The sequence below is a fragment of the Aspergillus pseudotamarii genome (assembly GCF_009193445.1).
Source record: "Aspergillus pseudotamarii strain CBS 117625 unplaced genomic scaffold BDV38scaffold_17, whole genome shotgun sequence".
Lineage (NCBI taxonomy): Eukaryota > Fungi > Ascomycota > Eurotiomycetes > Eurotiales > Aspergillaceae > Aspergillus > Aspergillus pseudotamarii.
Window position 1 is genome coordinate 306,491 of NW_022475031.1, and position 13,959 is coordinate 320,449.

The 13,959-nt window shown below is 47.8% G+C and overlaps 7 protein-coding genes across 7 annotated transcripts; all 7 read left to right on the top strand.

Moving 5' to 3' along the window:
- Positions 1-6: 6 nt before the first annotated feature.
- On the top strand, positions 7-1,186 carry BDV38DRAFT_54715 (uncharacterized protein). Its single transcript, XM_032063530.1, has 2 exons — positions 7-552; positions 604-1,186. The coding sequence occupies exons 1-2, from the start codon at positions 215-217 to the stop codon at positions 965-967; spliced, it is 702 nt and encodes a 233-aa protein (XP_031915257.1). The 5' UTR covers positions 7-214; the 3' UTR covers positions 968-1,186.
- Positions 885-4,146, top strand: BDV38DRAFT_242967 (uncharacterized protein). The gene is made up of 4 exons (XM_032054166.1): positions 885-1,263; positions 1,318-1,462; positions 1,580-1,706; positions 1,755-4,146. Exons 1-4 carry the CDS (start codon positions 1,057-1,059, stop codon positions 3,997-3,999), a joined length of 2,724 nt encoding a protein of 907 aa, XP_031915258.1. The 5' UTR covers positions 885-1,056; the 3' UTR covers positions 4,000-4,146.
- An 881-nt stretch (positions 4,147-5,027) lies between these two features.
- BDV38DRAFT_281361 (nucleoside deaminase) lies at positions 5,028-5,516 on the top strand (the record flags this gene model as incomplete). The annotated part of the gene is made up of 1 exon (XM_032059527.1): positions 5,028-5,516. One exon carries the CDS (start codon positions 5,028-5,030, stop codon positions 5,514-5,516), a length of 489 nt encoding a protein of 162 aa, XP_031915259.1.
- Positions 5,517-6,139: 623 nt separating this feature from the next.
- Positions 6,140-7,294, top strand: BDV38DRAFT_291592 (uncharacterized protein; the record flags this gene model as incomplete). Its single annotated transcript, XM_032061777.1, has 2 exons — positions 6,140-6,361; positions 6,419-7,294. The coding sequence occupies 2 exons, from the start codon at positions 6,140-6,142 to the stop codon at positions 7,292-7,294; spliced, it is 1,098 nt and encodes a 365-aa protein (XP_031915260.1).
- A 324-nt stretch (positions 7,295-7,618) lies between these two features.
- Positions 7,619-8,523, top strand: BDV38DRAFT_242971 (class I SAM-dependent DNA methyltransferase). Its single transcript, XM_032054167.1, has one exon. The coding sequence runs from the start codon at positions 7,661-7,663 to the stop codon at positions 8,423-8,425; it is 765 nt and encodes a 254-aa protein (XP_031915261.1). The 5' UTR covers positions 7,619-7,660; the 3' UTR covers positions 8,426-8,523.
- An 813-nt stretch (positions 8,524-9,336) lies between these two features.
- BDV38DRAFT_242972 (GFA family protein) lies at positions 9,337-10,326 on the top strand. Its single transcript, XM_032054168.1, has 4 exons — positions 9,337-9,506; positions 9,576-9,622; positions 9,706-9,769; positions 9,860-10,326. Exons 1-4 carry the CDS (start codon positions 9,455-9,457, stop codon positions 10,108-10,110), a joined length of 414 nt encoding a protein of 137 aa, XP_031915262.1. The 5' UTR covers positions 9,337-9,454; the 3' UTR covers positions 10,111-10,326.
- A 1,445-nt stretch (positions 10,327-11,771) lies between these two features.
- BDV38DRAFT_54766 (T6SS phospholipase effector Tle1-like catalytic domain-containing protein) lies at positions 11,772-13,674 on the top strand. Its single transcript, XM_032063531.1, has 3 exons — positions 11,772-12,284; positions 12,337-12,351; positions 12,404-13,674. Exons 1-3 carry the CDS (start codon positions 12,125-12,127, stop codon positions 13,627-13,629), a joined length of 1,401 nt encoding a protein of 466 aa, XP_031915263.1. The 5' UTR covers positions 11,772-12,124; the 3' UTR covers positions 13,630-13,674.
- Positions 13,675-13,959: the final 285 nt, after the last annotated feature.

Genomic DNA, 13,959 nt, shown 5'->3' on the forward strand with positions numbered 1-13,959 from the left:
ATGAAATCTCACACCAGCTAAGGTCAAATTTGGCCAGTCAAAACAAAACCAAAGGCTACGGGTTCCCGCTGCTATTGGTAGCATTTGTAGCACCACCCTCTTAATTATGCTTCATATACTCTTTGTCGGCCAGCAGTTCGACCACATCAAAAGAAATATTCGAAAGATAACATATGGATAGCGATATTGTCGACAGACAGAAACAAGCGTGCCCATGTCTGGGGTCATGGTTGAACTCCATCTTTGGATAGTAGCTTTCGCAGCTGTCTTCTTTTTCAGCTTCTATTATAAAGTGATTGTCACTAGCACCGCCATCACTCGCTTGTACTATGTTACATTAATTAAGGGCTCTGGCCCAACTTTATATTATCCGACCAAAATACCCAAATTACTTTTCTTTTTCCTACTTGTCCTAGGGTGTCTCATTCTGTCACCTCTCCATATATTTGTCTTTATTCCTGGCATGCTCAATCTAGCAAAACAATCAACCGAAAGAGCATCATTCCAGCCCATCGAGGTCTTACACGATCCTGGTAGGGCAACACAAGTCGAGTAAGCTACATTCTATAATTCCTGGATTCCCAACCTCAGAACTACTTTTAGTGTTTTCGCTATACATGGTCTTGGTTCGAACCCGAAGTCTGCTTGGAGGGGTTATTCGCCAAATGGAACAGAGCTATACTGGCTCAGGGACCTATTGCCAAATGTTGATGGTATGGGAGAAGCCAGGGTTACCATGATTAATCACCAGACTAGCTACCTGGAAGATGCCGCAGTGATGGAATTCGAAGATCATGCGAAACGGCTCCTGGATGACATCGAGAGAGTAAGGCAAACTCATGAATTACGCTGCAGGCCGATTATCTTCATCGCACATAGCTTTGGTGGTTTGCTGCTAAAACAGGTGACATTTTACTATCAAGTCTTGCGCATTCTGCGAGATACTAATCGCCTTAATAGGCTTTAGTATATGCGAAGGAGCGTAAAAGCGAAATTGCAGTACAAACGAAAGGCATCCTGTTCTTAGGTGTTCCTCACTTAGGTACTAAAGCTTCGATGTTGGGGTCTCTTATTACATGCACGTCTTATTGGCGGGGTGCATCAACAAAGCTTTTGGAATACGTGTCGTTTAATGGGACTCCGGTGACACAACTTCAATCACAATTCGAAGCCGCATATGCGAGTGAAAAGCCTTTTTCCCCTTACATATGTGACTTGCTCGAGACAAAGGCAGAGAAAATATTGAACCTACACTTTAGTCTGGTAAGTCAGTTGGCTCAGTCAGTTCCTCATCAATAGTTTCCTAATTGCAAACAGACAGTTAGTAAATCATCGGGAAGTCCTGGACATGGAGAGGTCGTGCAACTTGATACTGACCATCGTGGTCTTAACAAATTTACGTCGATGGATGATCCGAACTTTAAAACTTTCGTGGACCATTTACTCAAGTGCTTCAAATCTGGTAAGTCACAGATGCTGAGGGTAGTAGCTTTGTCGTAAAGAAAAATGTGAACAACAAGGAACCCAAGTATATGGGATGTTTGCTGTAGTTAATCAGATGACGCTAATATTTGGCTAGGGAAGGCGGAGCAGATTCCCTTCCGCAGGGACAAGAACTTTGTAAATCGCCAGGGTCTACTAACCAGTATAGAAACAAGGATGGAGACAGAGCGAGTCGTTGCACTTTGTGGACCTTATGGCGTTGGGTACGTTGTGTCTACCTGTTCGAAGTTGCTGGTTAACGCCTGGTTTAGGAAAACTGCCCTGGCCGTCGAATATTCATATACATTCATGGAGAAGTATCCATGTGCTCACTTCTTCTGGGTCCATGGACGTACAATGGAGACGATTGAGATTGGGTTTAGGAATATTGCAAGGGCTTTAGATATCCCAGGGCACGATAATCCAGGCGCAGACATATTGAAGGCTGTGAAAGAGGGCCTTAGTAGAAGGACAGTTGGCCCATGGCTTCTTGTCTTGGATGGGTTGGATGATCGGAGAGTCTGCTTCAGTCTCTCTGGCAATCGCTCACATAGTAGTCTTTTGTGGCAAGCTCGGTTGATTGACTACTTTCCCCAAAGCGACGCTGGCCATATTATTCTTACCACTCAGGACAAACGAGTTGGGTACAAGTTCGCAGGTCTCAAGAATGTCGAGGAGATTCCTCCGTTAGAACTTATCGATGCACAAGATCTTCTAACTAACCTACTCCGACAGCCAACTACTGCCTGTCACGCTAAGGACACCTCCCAGCTTATGTTAGCCCTACAGGGTTTGCCGTTACTTGTCGTTAGGGCTGCTTCATATATTACAACTAGAGAGGTGACAATACGTCAATATCTAGATGTCTTTGAAGATTATGCAGCTGCAAAATACCTGAGTGAGGAGCATGACCTAGACCCGAATCTTCTTCCGCTCTCTGAAGATGCAATGAGAATGCCATCAAGGATCTTATATGACTCAGTCAAGCAGCATAGCCCAAGGGCATTGGAGCTCCTTTGTACAATCGCTATGATGGATGCACGATCGATCTCGATTGAGATCCTCCAAACGAGTTATGATAGCTCCGTCGCACTTCTTAGCGATATAGGTTACCTGAAAGAACTCTCTCTAGTCACAACAGACACTGATGGTGGCTATATAAGTCTACACAAGTTCGAGCATTTATGGATTGTCCGGTGGCTAGAACAAGAGGGGGATCTGGAAAGATGGCAAGAAAAGGCACTATATACCCTCCTTGAATTCTGTTCTTGCAAAGGAGAACGAGAAAGATGGAGCTGCCTGGATGGAATCTACCGACATCTTCAAATAGTGGTGGAATATGAGTTCACAAAAGGGAGTAGCCTACTGAAAAAGGCTCACCTTCTTCACCTTGCGGCAGAATCCAATTGGCAACGAGGCCAGGCGAGAACCGCGGAGACGCAGCTCAGAGAATCAATTACAATCCGGAAAAGACTCGACCCACAATATTCCAGCTATGTGACAGATTTAGCTGACCTGGCGCGTATACTGCATTTTGAGGGTAAGCTAATAGAAGCGGAGCTTATCTTCCGGGAGGTTGTGTCCTTAAACAGCAAGACGTTCGGCGATGAGCATGACGCAACCCTAAACAGCTTAATTCTGTTGACATCGGCGCTTATCCAGACGGAGAAGTACCGCGAAGCTGAAAGTATCCTTTCAGAGATACTCCACTCGAAATCAAAAACGAAAGCTAAGCAATTTCGCGATTTGGCAGCAAGGCATAATCTAGGTTGGAGCGCATACTTACAAAATAATCCCTCGAAAGCGCAGAGAATTCTCAAAGATGTCCTCCAAGAGAAAGAGCATACTTCAGGTATTGAAGTTAGAAGTATAGCGGAAACGATGACCCTCCTGGGCAGCGTCATGGCCCAAAGGCAACGTTATGCCGATGCAGAGGGACTATTCAATAAGTCTTGGAAACTATATGAGCAAGCCCTTGGAGCCATACATCTAAACACCATTCGGGCAATGGACCTATTAACTGGCACGTTATACAACTTGGGAAAATTGACCGAGTTGACTTACCTCCTTCCCGAGTTGATAGAAAGGAAAAAGCAGGTATTCGGGATGCTGAATCGGGACACCCTGGACACTGTGAACATGTTTGAAGTGATTTTGATCCGAGTGACGAAATACAACGAAGCAGGAGATTCTATTGCTCATACCCTACAGCTAAGTGAAGGTTTTCTTGGAAAGGATGATCCTCAAACCATCAGAAGCAAAATGAATTTGGCAGTAGCACGGTGCGGACAAGGGAGGAAGGACGAAGCACTTGCTCTAGTGCGGCAGGTTTTTGAAGATCGGAAGAGAATTCTTGGCCTCGACGATCCGCTAACAATCAGAACTAAAGAACAATATGGACAGATGGCTCGGGGCTGCGGTCCCGACAAGGAGGAATACTACGTGGATTTCCGGGACAGCATTGAGACAGATATCACGATCACTTTCTGTGGGCCGACAGCAGCGGCTACCACTTGATTACTACCCTTTGGCAGGCTTTAGTGTGTGCACAGGTATCTTCAGCTCTCATTGTTCTTTGTATTTGTTTTCTATTGCAACGGAGGGATCTACTACATAGGGTAAATAATCTGTTAACTGGGTAATGATACGTTAGCAAGAGTGTAGAGATATGTCTATCATCAACTGAGGAAGAGAATGAATACAAAAGAAACTGGTTCGTTTTTCTTTTCCTTCCTGTCTGGTTAACTAGCGTAAAACCCTCCCCTTTTTGTTGAGTCTTTGGGATCCTAAAACGTATTGAATGGATAAGGGACACTTTATCCGGCCAGTTCTTGAACTGCAAAAGCAGACCAGGACTATGCACGGTGAGCCCTGATTATAGCTGCTTAAGACATGGCTGATATATGAGATAATTGCGATTTTAATAGTCCGTGAGGATGGCCTTTAATTTTGATATATCATTCTGTTCCACGGTTCCACTCACTGGAGCCAGAACAAGATTGGTTGTAAATCGATACCCACCGTATGCTTTTCGCCATACATAGAGTATTCTCGTCTCTCACAATGTCTCTCAGCCACCTTTCAGAAGCGATATATACAATAGCATTTAAAAGAATGAACCAGCAATTAAATTTGCAAGGTCTTGGCAGGGTCCACCATGTGCTGATTTGCGGGGTTTGGCGGGGACGAAGCAAACGCTGGCGTGCAATCGTACTGGATGAAATGGTTTTCTGATATTTCTATTACTCACTCGGTCCCTCGAATTTAAGCATTTAAAACCCCTCCATGATCCCATCGCCACTTTTTTTTTTTTTTTGTTTTGCATTCGTTTCATAACTTGAAACTCTTTGAGTGTACACGTCGGCGTACCTTCGCTTCCACCTCCAGTGATAATAGCTAGTTTGTGGCCCCTCCGGTACAGAAGACATGTACCTCCCCACGATATAAAAGCTAACGTTTGCAGACTGGAGTTCGAATTCGGGAAGAGCGCACATATCAAGTCCATATCGCATTACCATCTTAGCAGACTTCCAAAACAGAACAGTATGGTCTCCGACTCAGACATCAACTACTTGCGCCGTTGCGTAGACCTAGCTCGTGAAGCTCTCGAAGCGGGTGATTCCCCATTCGGGTCCGTGCTAGTGGATGCCACCGGCAAGATTATCTACGAGGATCGCAACCGGACCGTAACGGAAGCAGATGTCACCTGGCACCCGGAGTTCACCATCGTCAAGTGGGCCCAGAAGAACCTGAGTCCGACGGAGCGCGCTGCTGCCACAGTCTACACTTCTGGCGAGCACTGCCCGATGTGCGCGGCTGCTCATGCAAACGCGGGCTTGGGACGAATCGTTTATGCTAGCTCTACTGCTCAATTTGTGCAATGGAGGATGGAGATGGGCATACAGCCTGGCCCGGTTGCCCCATTGCCAATTAATCAGGTGGCACCTGATCTGCCCGTTGATGGTCCTGCTCCGGGTCTGGATGAGGAGGTTCGGGGGTTGCATCAGGAAAAGCAGGCTAGAAATGTATCATGAGAGTTTAATTATGAAGCGAAGGAGTTGGAGCATTTAATATCAAGAGCTATTCCCTATGGATTGATACATTCTACCTCCATTCGTAGAACATCATGATGCAACTACTACCTCTGATACAAGCCTCCAACACAGTGCAGTAAAGGAATAACTTAATTCTAATGAAGTATAACTTTCCCGTCTTTGTACAGTTGTCAGCCATGCTCTTGCATCGGCATTTGGGCCGCTAATATGAATTAAACCGGGCGAAAATGGATATATATACAACAACCACATAAGGCATATCAGAGAATGTGTTACTATGGATCATATCTCACGCCTTAGTGCCTAGACTCCCCCTAGAGTCACTTCCGACCGTCGTACTAGGAGGTAGTAGGGCGCCAACAGGCGCCAAGTCGTGACGTTTCATTGGTCCCAACCCTTGCAAGCAATATCGCTAATATGCAACAAGGCTGCGCCGCAAGATTGCCCCTGAATAGTTATTCTCTGATATACGCTAGGGATTTGGGAAATTGAAAGAATGTCCCGCTTACCAGCGATGAATTAAACTGCGTTCCGCTGCTCAAGCGCTACATTCAAATCCATATTTGCCCATATGTGAATTAAAACGCTTGGGAAAGCAGGCAATGTTCTTAGCGACGCGTCAGTGGCTTCTTCTGGCAACAGCCGTGAGTCTTGTGCTGTTCCTGTGGTATACCCAGCGGATGTTGCTATCTCAAGACCGAGAGACTTCGACGGTCTCGCTGCTAGCCCCGACACTGACACCGACACCAACACCAACACCAGCTCAGCTGGTCTCAACTACGCCTCAATCTCCCGTACAGAGTGCAGGAAACAGCACCTTAGGTGTAAGTACAGTGCCACGATGGACATTTTTCTGTCACAGCATGCTAATAACAAAGCAGTTTCAATCCATCCTCACACTTTCCACTGGTCCTTCATGGAGAACACGAGGATTACTAGCGGCGGCAAGCCTTACGGGGTTGGAGATCCAGATTCCACCTCAGCCGCCGATCAATCCCACTCTTGTTCATGCTTTCGAGCACCTAGGGCCTGACGATGTCGAACACCCAAGCCATGGTGCAAGTGTCGCCTGGCTGGCGCATCTTGATTTAATAAAACACACCATCCAAGCGAACCTAGACACAGTCCTTATCATCGAAGACGACGTAGACTGGGACGTGTCAATCCGGTCGCAGATGGTGCAAATCGCGGACAGTGTACGCAACCTAACCCATATCGACAATCTTGATCAGGATACCGCACCTTACGGTCGAGACTGGGAGGTCCTCTGGATCGGCCATTGCGGCGAGTACTGGGAAGAGCAGTTCGAAACGATTCTATATGACGATCCAACTGCGTGCCCACACAGCGACTATTTCGGCTGGGCAAAGCCGTATATTGACCGTTTGCCGGATCGCCAACGCGCCATATACCGCTCAGTTAATCCCGTCTGTTCGTTTGCATATGCCCTATCCCGAGAGGGCTCTCGGAAAGTAGTAGAACTGTTGGGCGGGGCGCAAGACGAGGCTTTCGATGTGAGTATGATGCATGCTTGTAAGGCGGGTCAACTCAAATGTATTTCGGTTGTGCCCGAGGTTGTTCATCAGTATTTTCCGGCCCAGTCGTTTGGCGTGAAAAGTGCTGTGGATATTGGCAATGGTCAAACGCCGGGTCCCGAGGAAGCAGAATTTGAACATGTAATGGGCTCGACGGAGAACATCCTTGAAAGTGCCCGCTGCCGTGCGTTATGGGGCCAACGGTGCTTGAGGAAGCAGTGATTTAGATATTGTTTATCTCATATACTACGATACTGGTGCCCTCACGCAGACATGGCAGGCAAAACTATGTCATATTATTCAAGTACCGGTATGGATCTAGGATCAGCTATCTCGGATTACCAGGGTAGCATGGTAACTATTAGCGCAATCCCGACATGTAAGAAATGACTCTAGTCACCATAGTATGAGTGCGTTCTTGGGCAAGCGTCGAGGTGAGTAATAGAAATTCAACCCCGCATTTTCTCGATAGCCGAGCCGACGACCAAAATCGTCATTAAACTTATGCAGGCAAACGGCAGCCATCGGATAACCCGAACACCAACACGCATCTCGCACAAACATCTCGACAGTCACGGCATATACAAGATGTCTAATGCACCAAATACTGCAGGCAATGAGAGATTCAATGCCGAAGCAGCGAACTGGGATAATAACCCCTCCGTCCAAGAGGCGACTCGCCTCGCATACGAGACACTCCGACCCCTCATCGAGAATGTGTCAGGGGAGAAACAAGGCACCACAGGAACCGGCTTAGATGTTCTCGAGGTGGGCTGTGGAACAGGCTTGCTGAGCGTGCGGGTAGCACCTCTGGTCCGCGAGATTGTCGCCGTTGACACGGCAGAGGGCATGATTGAAATGCTCAAGACGAAGACGACGCAGCCTGGCTCTCCACGAAATATTGTGCCTATTTGCAAGTTGCTAGAAGATCCCGAGGACCCTGTTCTTCCCTCCAGTGATGAGAAGAATCCCTCAGCAGGTCGGAAAAAGTTCGATCTGGCCTTGTCGCATCTGGTGCTACATCATATTCCCGATCTTCGGCCTTTTCTCCACATGCTCCTAGGCTGCCTAAAGCCCGGGGGAAGAATAGCTCTGACAGATTTTGAGGACTTTGGTCCCGAGGCGATCAAGTTTCACCCCAAGTCCAAGTTGGAGGGTGTGGAACGGCACGGCATTCCGCGTCAGTGGATCGAAGACCTATTGAAGGAGGTTGGTTTCGAGCAAGTCAAGGTATGGGTCGGATGGAAACTGGATAAGGATATCGAGGGGTGGGAGGACGATAATGCAGGCCAGGATGGTGGCAAGAAGACGATGCAGTTTCCCTTTCTCGTGTGCGAAGGAGTGCGTCCATGACACAACCCAAGAGAGTTACCGATCTCACCAGACGGGGGTAAGCTACACTGTGACTTGGTTGTGTCTGTCTATAAAGCATGTACCATAGTAGAGTCGAGAATAATCCTACAATCCATGCAATACACCTGCAGGTCCCGGTCGAAGGCAGCATGCTTTACTGTTCTCGAAATTATTTGATGCATATGTCTACGGCCTTAGTTTACTTTGTTGTATTTCGTAGTCGACAGCACCGGGCAGTGTTTCAACTCTCCACAGCAAGGTTCAAGCTCTTGTATGAGTGAGCCAGATCATTCATGACTTTCGGCCATCGCACAAGTTGTAATCGCCGAACTGTGGAGACGAAAGAGGTCTGTGCTTCAGTCTTGTCCATGAATATTCGAGAATCGATGTATGGCGGAACACAACTGCTTCCATTCATATGCAACCCAGGCCACGGTGTGACACAACTGTCCTTAATGCTACGTGGTAAGATTTTGAGCTAATAATATGAATACATATGGGGTCCAGTACCTCGAACCATACACTAAATTGTCGACCAGCTAACCACGCTAAGCCTAATTTAGTATCCTGATAGTTCTCAAAGTGGTGAGAATGGAACTCTTTAATATTATTTCCTCAACCATTACCTCTTAATGGAGAGATAGATACTCCGTAGTCTGACAGGCGAAACTCCTACAAATGCAGTCTACCTGCCCTTCCATAGGGAATTCAGACGCTAGTCAAATCTGGTTAGCCTGTCTACTATTTAGTAAAGAAAGCACGGCTTTCCGGTCTTTGGGGTCAATGTCAAGCAAACGCCGAAATAACTTAATTTTCAAGCATCCGAGGATTTCCTTCGGCGATTGCTAGTTGGCCGTAGATATCCGGGGCTTGGTAGAAGTAACACGGTTCAACGTCGTACGAGGGTAGACAGAGCATAAATACACCCCGCTAGCCTGTCAGCAACAGAAGATTTCTGTCTGTCTGTCCCATCCATAGTGATATAGATCGGAATTTATCATTCATCCCCTACCCCAAATAACCAACATAATGACCCTGGCAGGAAGCTGCATGTGCGGTGCAATTGCATACGCCTCTAGCTGTATGTACTGGATGTTACATAGTAGCCCTCGCTACCGTGAAGACTATACTAACATCATTACCATTCTAGCCGAGCCTCTTGTAACGGCTTTGTGCCACTGTGTTGATTGTCAGAAGGTATGTCACAGGTCTCGGATCTCAGCTATTCTTCTGCACTCTCGATCGAAGTGCGTGGAGCATGGAATAACCGTGAGATATAGTGGACCGGTGGCGCATTCACGTCCAACGTAATCGTTCCCCGGGATTCGTTCAAAGTGACAAAAGGTACCTAGTTACACCATCCTCGGTTTATCTCACACATATTTATGGGGCGTTTTGCTCATGTTCGATCATCGTGGCTGAGAACTGCTACAGGAGAACCCACGTTCTATGATGTCACTGGAGCCTCGGGCAAAAACAACCGGCATTTCTTCTGTAACAAGTGTGGGTCTAGTCTGTTCACAGAATTAGATCTCATGGCCGACAAGACTGTCATCAAGGCCGGTACTTTGGATGATGGCGAAGCGAACTTGCGGAACAAGGTCGATGTCGAGTTCTATACTAAAGACCGGGCGTCGTATCTCTGTGCTGTGCAGGGCGCTAAGCAGGAGCCACTTCTAGGCTGATTAGATTGACGCAGCTTCCCCTGAAGCAGGGCGATGAGGACGTGACTGTAGGGCACTCCTACATAATGATAACGACCGTGGGGATGAGTATGACTTGGACATTTGGTGGCGATGTGTATCTTATAATGTCATGTAGTAGTATGCACGGTGTTGTGGGGTTGCGGTGTTGAAGATACCATGCATTGAGGAAGAAGCTCAACAGCACATATGAAATACCACATTATGTTAGTCAACAACCTATTTACTGAAAGTGTAGATCACTCTGGAAGTGGTAAGGACCTTGGTAACTCATTAAACGATTCACCACACCAAGGGATCCAGCTGTGAAAAGGGCGAGAAAGTTTAGAACCGCGGCCTATTAGCCGGGTGATAGATTCTCCACTACCTTGATCATCCTTCCGCCAAAAGCGAATTTTAATATATGGATATGGCTCGTGGCTACATCTAAGGGACCCACCAAGGAAAACATAGACTTGAGCCATGAAATTGCATACCATTCTAAGAAGCATGGATATTCCCTATTGTACTTGCACTGTGATGTGGCGCTCTTCCTGATAGTTGCCTTGTGGATTGCCTCATGTATCAACCCTACGACATACGCTTGCATATGAAGCATGACCACATACATGTTGCAGAGACATTAGTAAAGCGGGATGTTGCAGTCTTCTCCCATGATTAGACAATTAATCACTCAGTATCAAGACATAACACAGCATTACTAGGCTTGTAGAGCGCCTATAACTCCCAGCCGTGGGAATCCACTAGCACAATAATATGCATATAATCCACTGTGCAAGAGGATGCTGATGGGACCATACACGCCTTACATATTGTACCCAGTAGCGACGACAAATACGCTAAGCCTACAATTGCTCTGCATAACGGTTCCGATCGGAAGTCAAAAGAGTCTTCTTCAGGATCGTGGTTTGAGAAGTCTCTTCACTCGTAAAGCATCGGAGCCATAGTGGCAGAGCTGTGCACCACTAGAACACCAATCAACATAGCCGCAGCCCGAAGAGTCGTTGGTCGTATCTTCAATGTACCGGGGTTGCGCATGTTCATATCCAAACCCTCAGCGCGTTTGCCGTTGGATATCTGCGGGCTGTTCTCGGCAAAATCAGGAATGGCGCATCCTTGAACCCTAACAGGCCAGAGGTTAGGGTGTTGGGAAAGGTCGGTATATTCGCAAATGTATGCATTAATCTAGGGAGTACTTGCGTGCGACATGTCATATTCGAGGCTCTGTCACTGTAATCTTACATCATCCAAGCCAATGAACATCACCCAGCCACACCATTCAGAAACAGCGACCTGGCCTTGTGGTTGACTCACCCAGTGGGATGCCTTAACCAATCCACAAATCAGTACGATTTGGAGGACGGGCACCGTGAAAGGGACACCCAGTGACGTATCAAATGCCAAACAGGGCTGACGACCCCGGCAGTAGGGCCGGCCACGTCCTGCAGCCCTCAGCTAGTAAGCCCAACTCTATTATTATATGAATTTGCAATTCGTGCAGGGTATTGGTCAACTGTGTAAGGCCCACAGGGAAAATCGAATGTTGCCCTCTGCCCTGCCTGAGTCACCGTATCTTACTCCGCCATGCTAGATAACACTCTTGTGGTATCATTTCTCTCGCTCAGAATGGCATTTCTAATATTGGGAGTCAGGCGTCCGTAATATGAATGACTATTCACACCTGTCCCTTGGGTTGCCCGACAAATGGCCTTGCAGATCCTGGCAACTTGTTGCGGTGTACGATGTCACCGCCAGTACGCCCAAGGCGCTACTGCGAGGCTATTGAGATGATGCGTGGATCTGCAAACTCAGCCATGCATAATGCCGCCGCCATGCATTTCAAGGCGGGCCAACTCATCAGACCGTGTGGCGATCATCCGGGCGGCCGACCAAAGGGTCTCCACAGACCCTGGATGACAGCCTTATAATGGAACATCCGTGCTGCTACCACTCCTAGATCGATCACACAAAGTTCGGTACAGTACCTACCACAGTCATGTCTAAAGAGATTGATCCATGCGGGTGCGACGACACTGCACCCACTCGGGAATTGGTTCTCTGCTTCGACGGCACCGGAAATACCTTTCGTGCAGATGGAAGCGAGACCAATATCCTCAAGATCTTCCGCATGCTTGATCGAACCAAAGATAACAGATGTGAGTCGTGTTGAACATGCAGTACTACTTTATGGTATACTAACCCGTGTAGATTGTTACTATCAGCGTATGTGACTATGTTGAATACTCCCTGCAAATCTCAGTCTCACACACAATAGCTGGCATAGGAACCGACGTTACCGCCGGGTCGTTTGCAAGCCTAGCATACCAGCCCTTCACCAACCTTCCGACCAAAAAGATTGTCGATCAAGCTCTGGCGACATCTTTCAACGAGCATGTTATCTCAGGCTATCGCTTCCTCGCCCGCCGATGGGTCCCCGGGTCCAGAATCTATCTCTTTGGATTCTCGCGAGGAGCATACACAGCTCGCTTCCTAAACGAGATGCTGGATTATGCAGGTCTTATCTCCGCCGATAACGAAGAAACCATTCCATTTGTTTGGGAGGCGTTCCTCCGATACAAGTTTGCGGATCCTGGCAAGGAACGGGATGACGCAGAAGCGTCTCTGCGACTCAGTCGAGAAACCATGTGTCGGTCCCCAGGACTCGTCCATTTTCTCGGACTTTTCGATACTGTCAATAGTGTTGCTGAGTTCAACCGCGATGTCAGTAAGGACAACGAACTTCAGCCGAGCCCGAAGATCATGCGACATGCGGTCAGCATTGATGAAAAAAGAATCAAATTCCAGCCCGTTCTATTCGATCCACCACCCATCGGCGGCACAAAAGCAAGGACCCATCACGTCAGCACATGGGCTGCAAACGGGGAAGCTGCTATCTCCGGGGTTCCTCATCCCGAGGTCAAGGGGGACTTTGAGGAGGTATACTTTGCTGGAGATCACAGTGATGTGGGGGGTGGATGGCCATCTCATAAGACCAAGGCCAGCCAAATACCCCTTATGTGGATGGTGCAGGAAGCCATCATGGCCGATCTCACATTTGACCCGACCCAGCTCAAGAAGCATGATTGCTTCGATCCAAGAGTGGAGGACTACAATCGCGACGTTGTTCAGGCTGCCGAGCAAGCCGAGATCCATGACTCGCTTGGCTACGATTTTGGGAGAGGGCTCGAGGTTCTCTTCTGGCGCATGATGGAGTATATGCCCTTCAAGCGTCCAAAAGTCTCACCTGATGGGGAGGTCACGGAGACCCGATGGCACGGCCGTGGCTTGCGAAGGCCACTGCCCCCAGCAGCCAAGATTCATTCCAGTGTACTTCACCGATTACGCTATGATCCTGAATACAAACCCTACAATCTTGGAATGGGGAATAAAGGCACAGCGAAAGAGCAGCGCGAAGAGCAGCGTGAGCTCGGGCAGTGGAGACGAATCGCGCACGGTAAGCTCTGTGAATACTGGGTGAAATTGCCCAGGAATCGGGAGTGAGACACCTGTCTGTAATTGTACATTCCTCGTTCTTTCCATCCTGTTGTATACTTTGTTTAGCGTTGTTTGGACTGTACTCTAAGCGTGCTTCAATGTCTATCTTTCTCTCTTTCACCCTTCCTCAACTTGCACAGTCTGTACCGCAAACTTGGACATGGAAACGAATATAGCCTACTTCTAACATCACTCAGGCCATGGATATGGTAGATCTGAACCTTTCTCCAGCTCTCCATACCTGTTATTCCTAATCTAGCAAACACCAAGCTTCCTTCATTCCACCCTAGTTGGACCATCCGAAAGACTCGGAGGATTGCGTTGGCACCGCGTCAG

Bases quoted from the DNA above. Each gene is read 5' to 3' on its own strand.
- BDV38DRAFT_242967 (XM_032054166.1), top strand. From the start codon at position 1,057: ATGTTGGGGTCTCTTATTACATGCACGTCTTATTGGCGGGGTGCATCA. The intron at 1,264-1,317 runs GTAAGTCAGTTG...AATTGCAAACAG, and splicing joins TGAACCTACACTTTAGTCTG to ACAGTTAGTAAATCATCGGG. The intron at 1,463-1,579 runs GTAAGTCACAGA...ATATTTGGCTAG, and splicing joins ACTCAAGTGCTTCAAATCTG to GGAAGGCGGAGCAGATTCCC.
- BDV38DRAFT_54766 (XM_032063531.1), top strand. From the start codon at position 12,125: ATGTCTAAAGAGATTGATCCATGCGGGTGCGACGACACTGCACCCACT.
- BDV38DRAFT_242971 (XM_032054167.1), top strand. From the start codon at position 7,661: ATGTCTAATGCACCAAATACTGCAGGCAATGAGAGATTCAATGCCGAA.
- BDV38DRAFT_242972 (XM_032054168.1), top strand. From the start codon at position 9,455: ATGACCCTGGCAGGAAGCTGCATGTGCGGTGCAATTGCATACGCCTCT. The intron at 9,623-9,705 runs GTATGTCACAGG...CGTGAGATATAG, and splicing joins ACTGTGTTGATTGTCAGAAG to TGGACCGGTGGCGCATTCAC. The intron at 9,770-9,859 runs GTACCTAGTTAC...GAACTGCTACAG, and splicing joins TTCGTTCAAAGTGACAAAAG to GAGAACCCACGTTCTATGAT.
- BDV38DRAFT_54715 (XM_032063530.1), top strand. From the start codon at position 215: ATGTCTGGGGTCATGGTTGAACTCCATCTTTGGATAGTAGCTTTCGCA. The intron at 553-603 runs GTAAGCTACATT...AACTACTTTTAG, and splicing joins GGTAGGGCAACACAAGTCGA to TGTTTTCGCTATACATGGTC.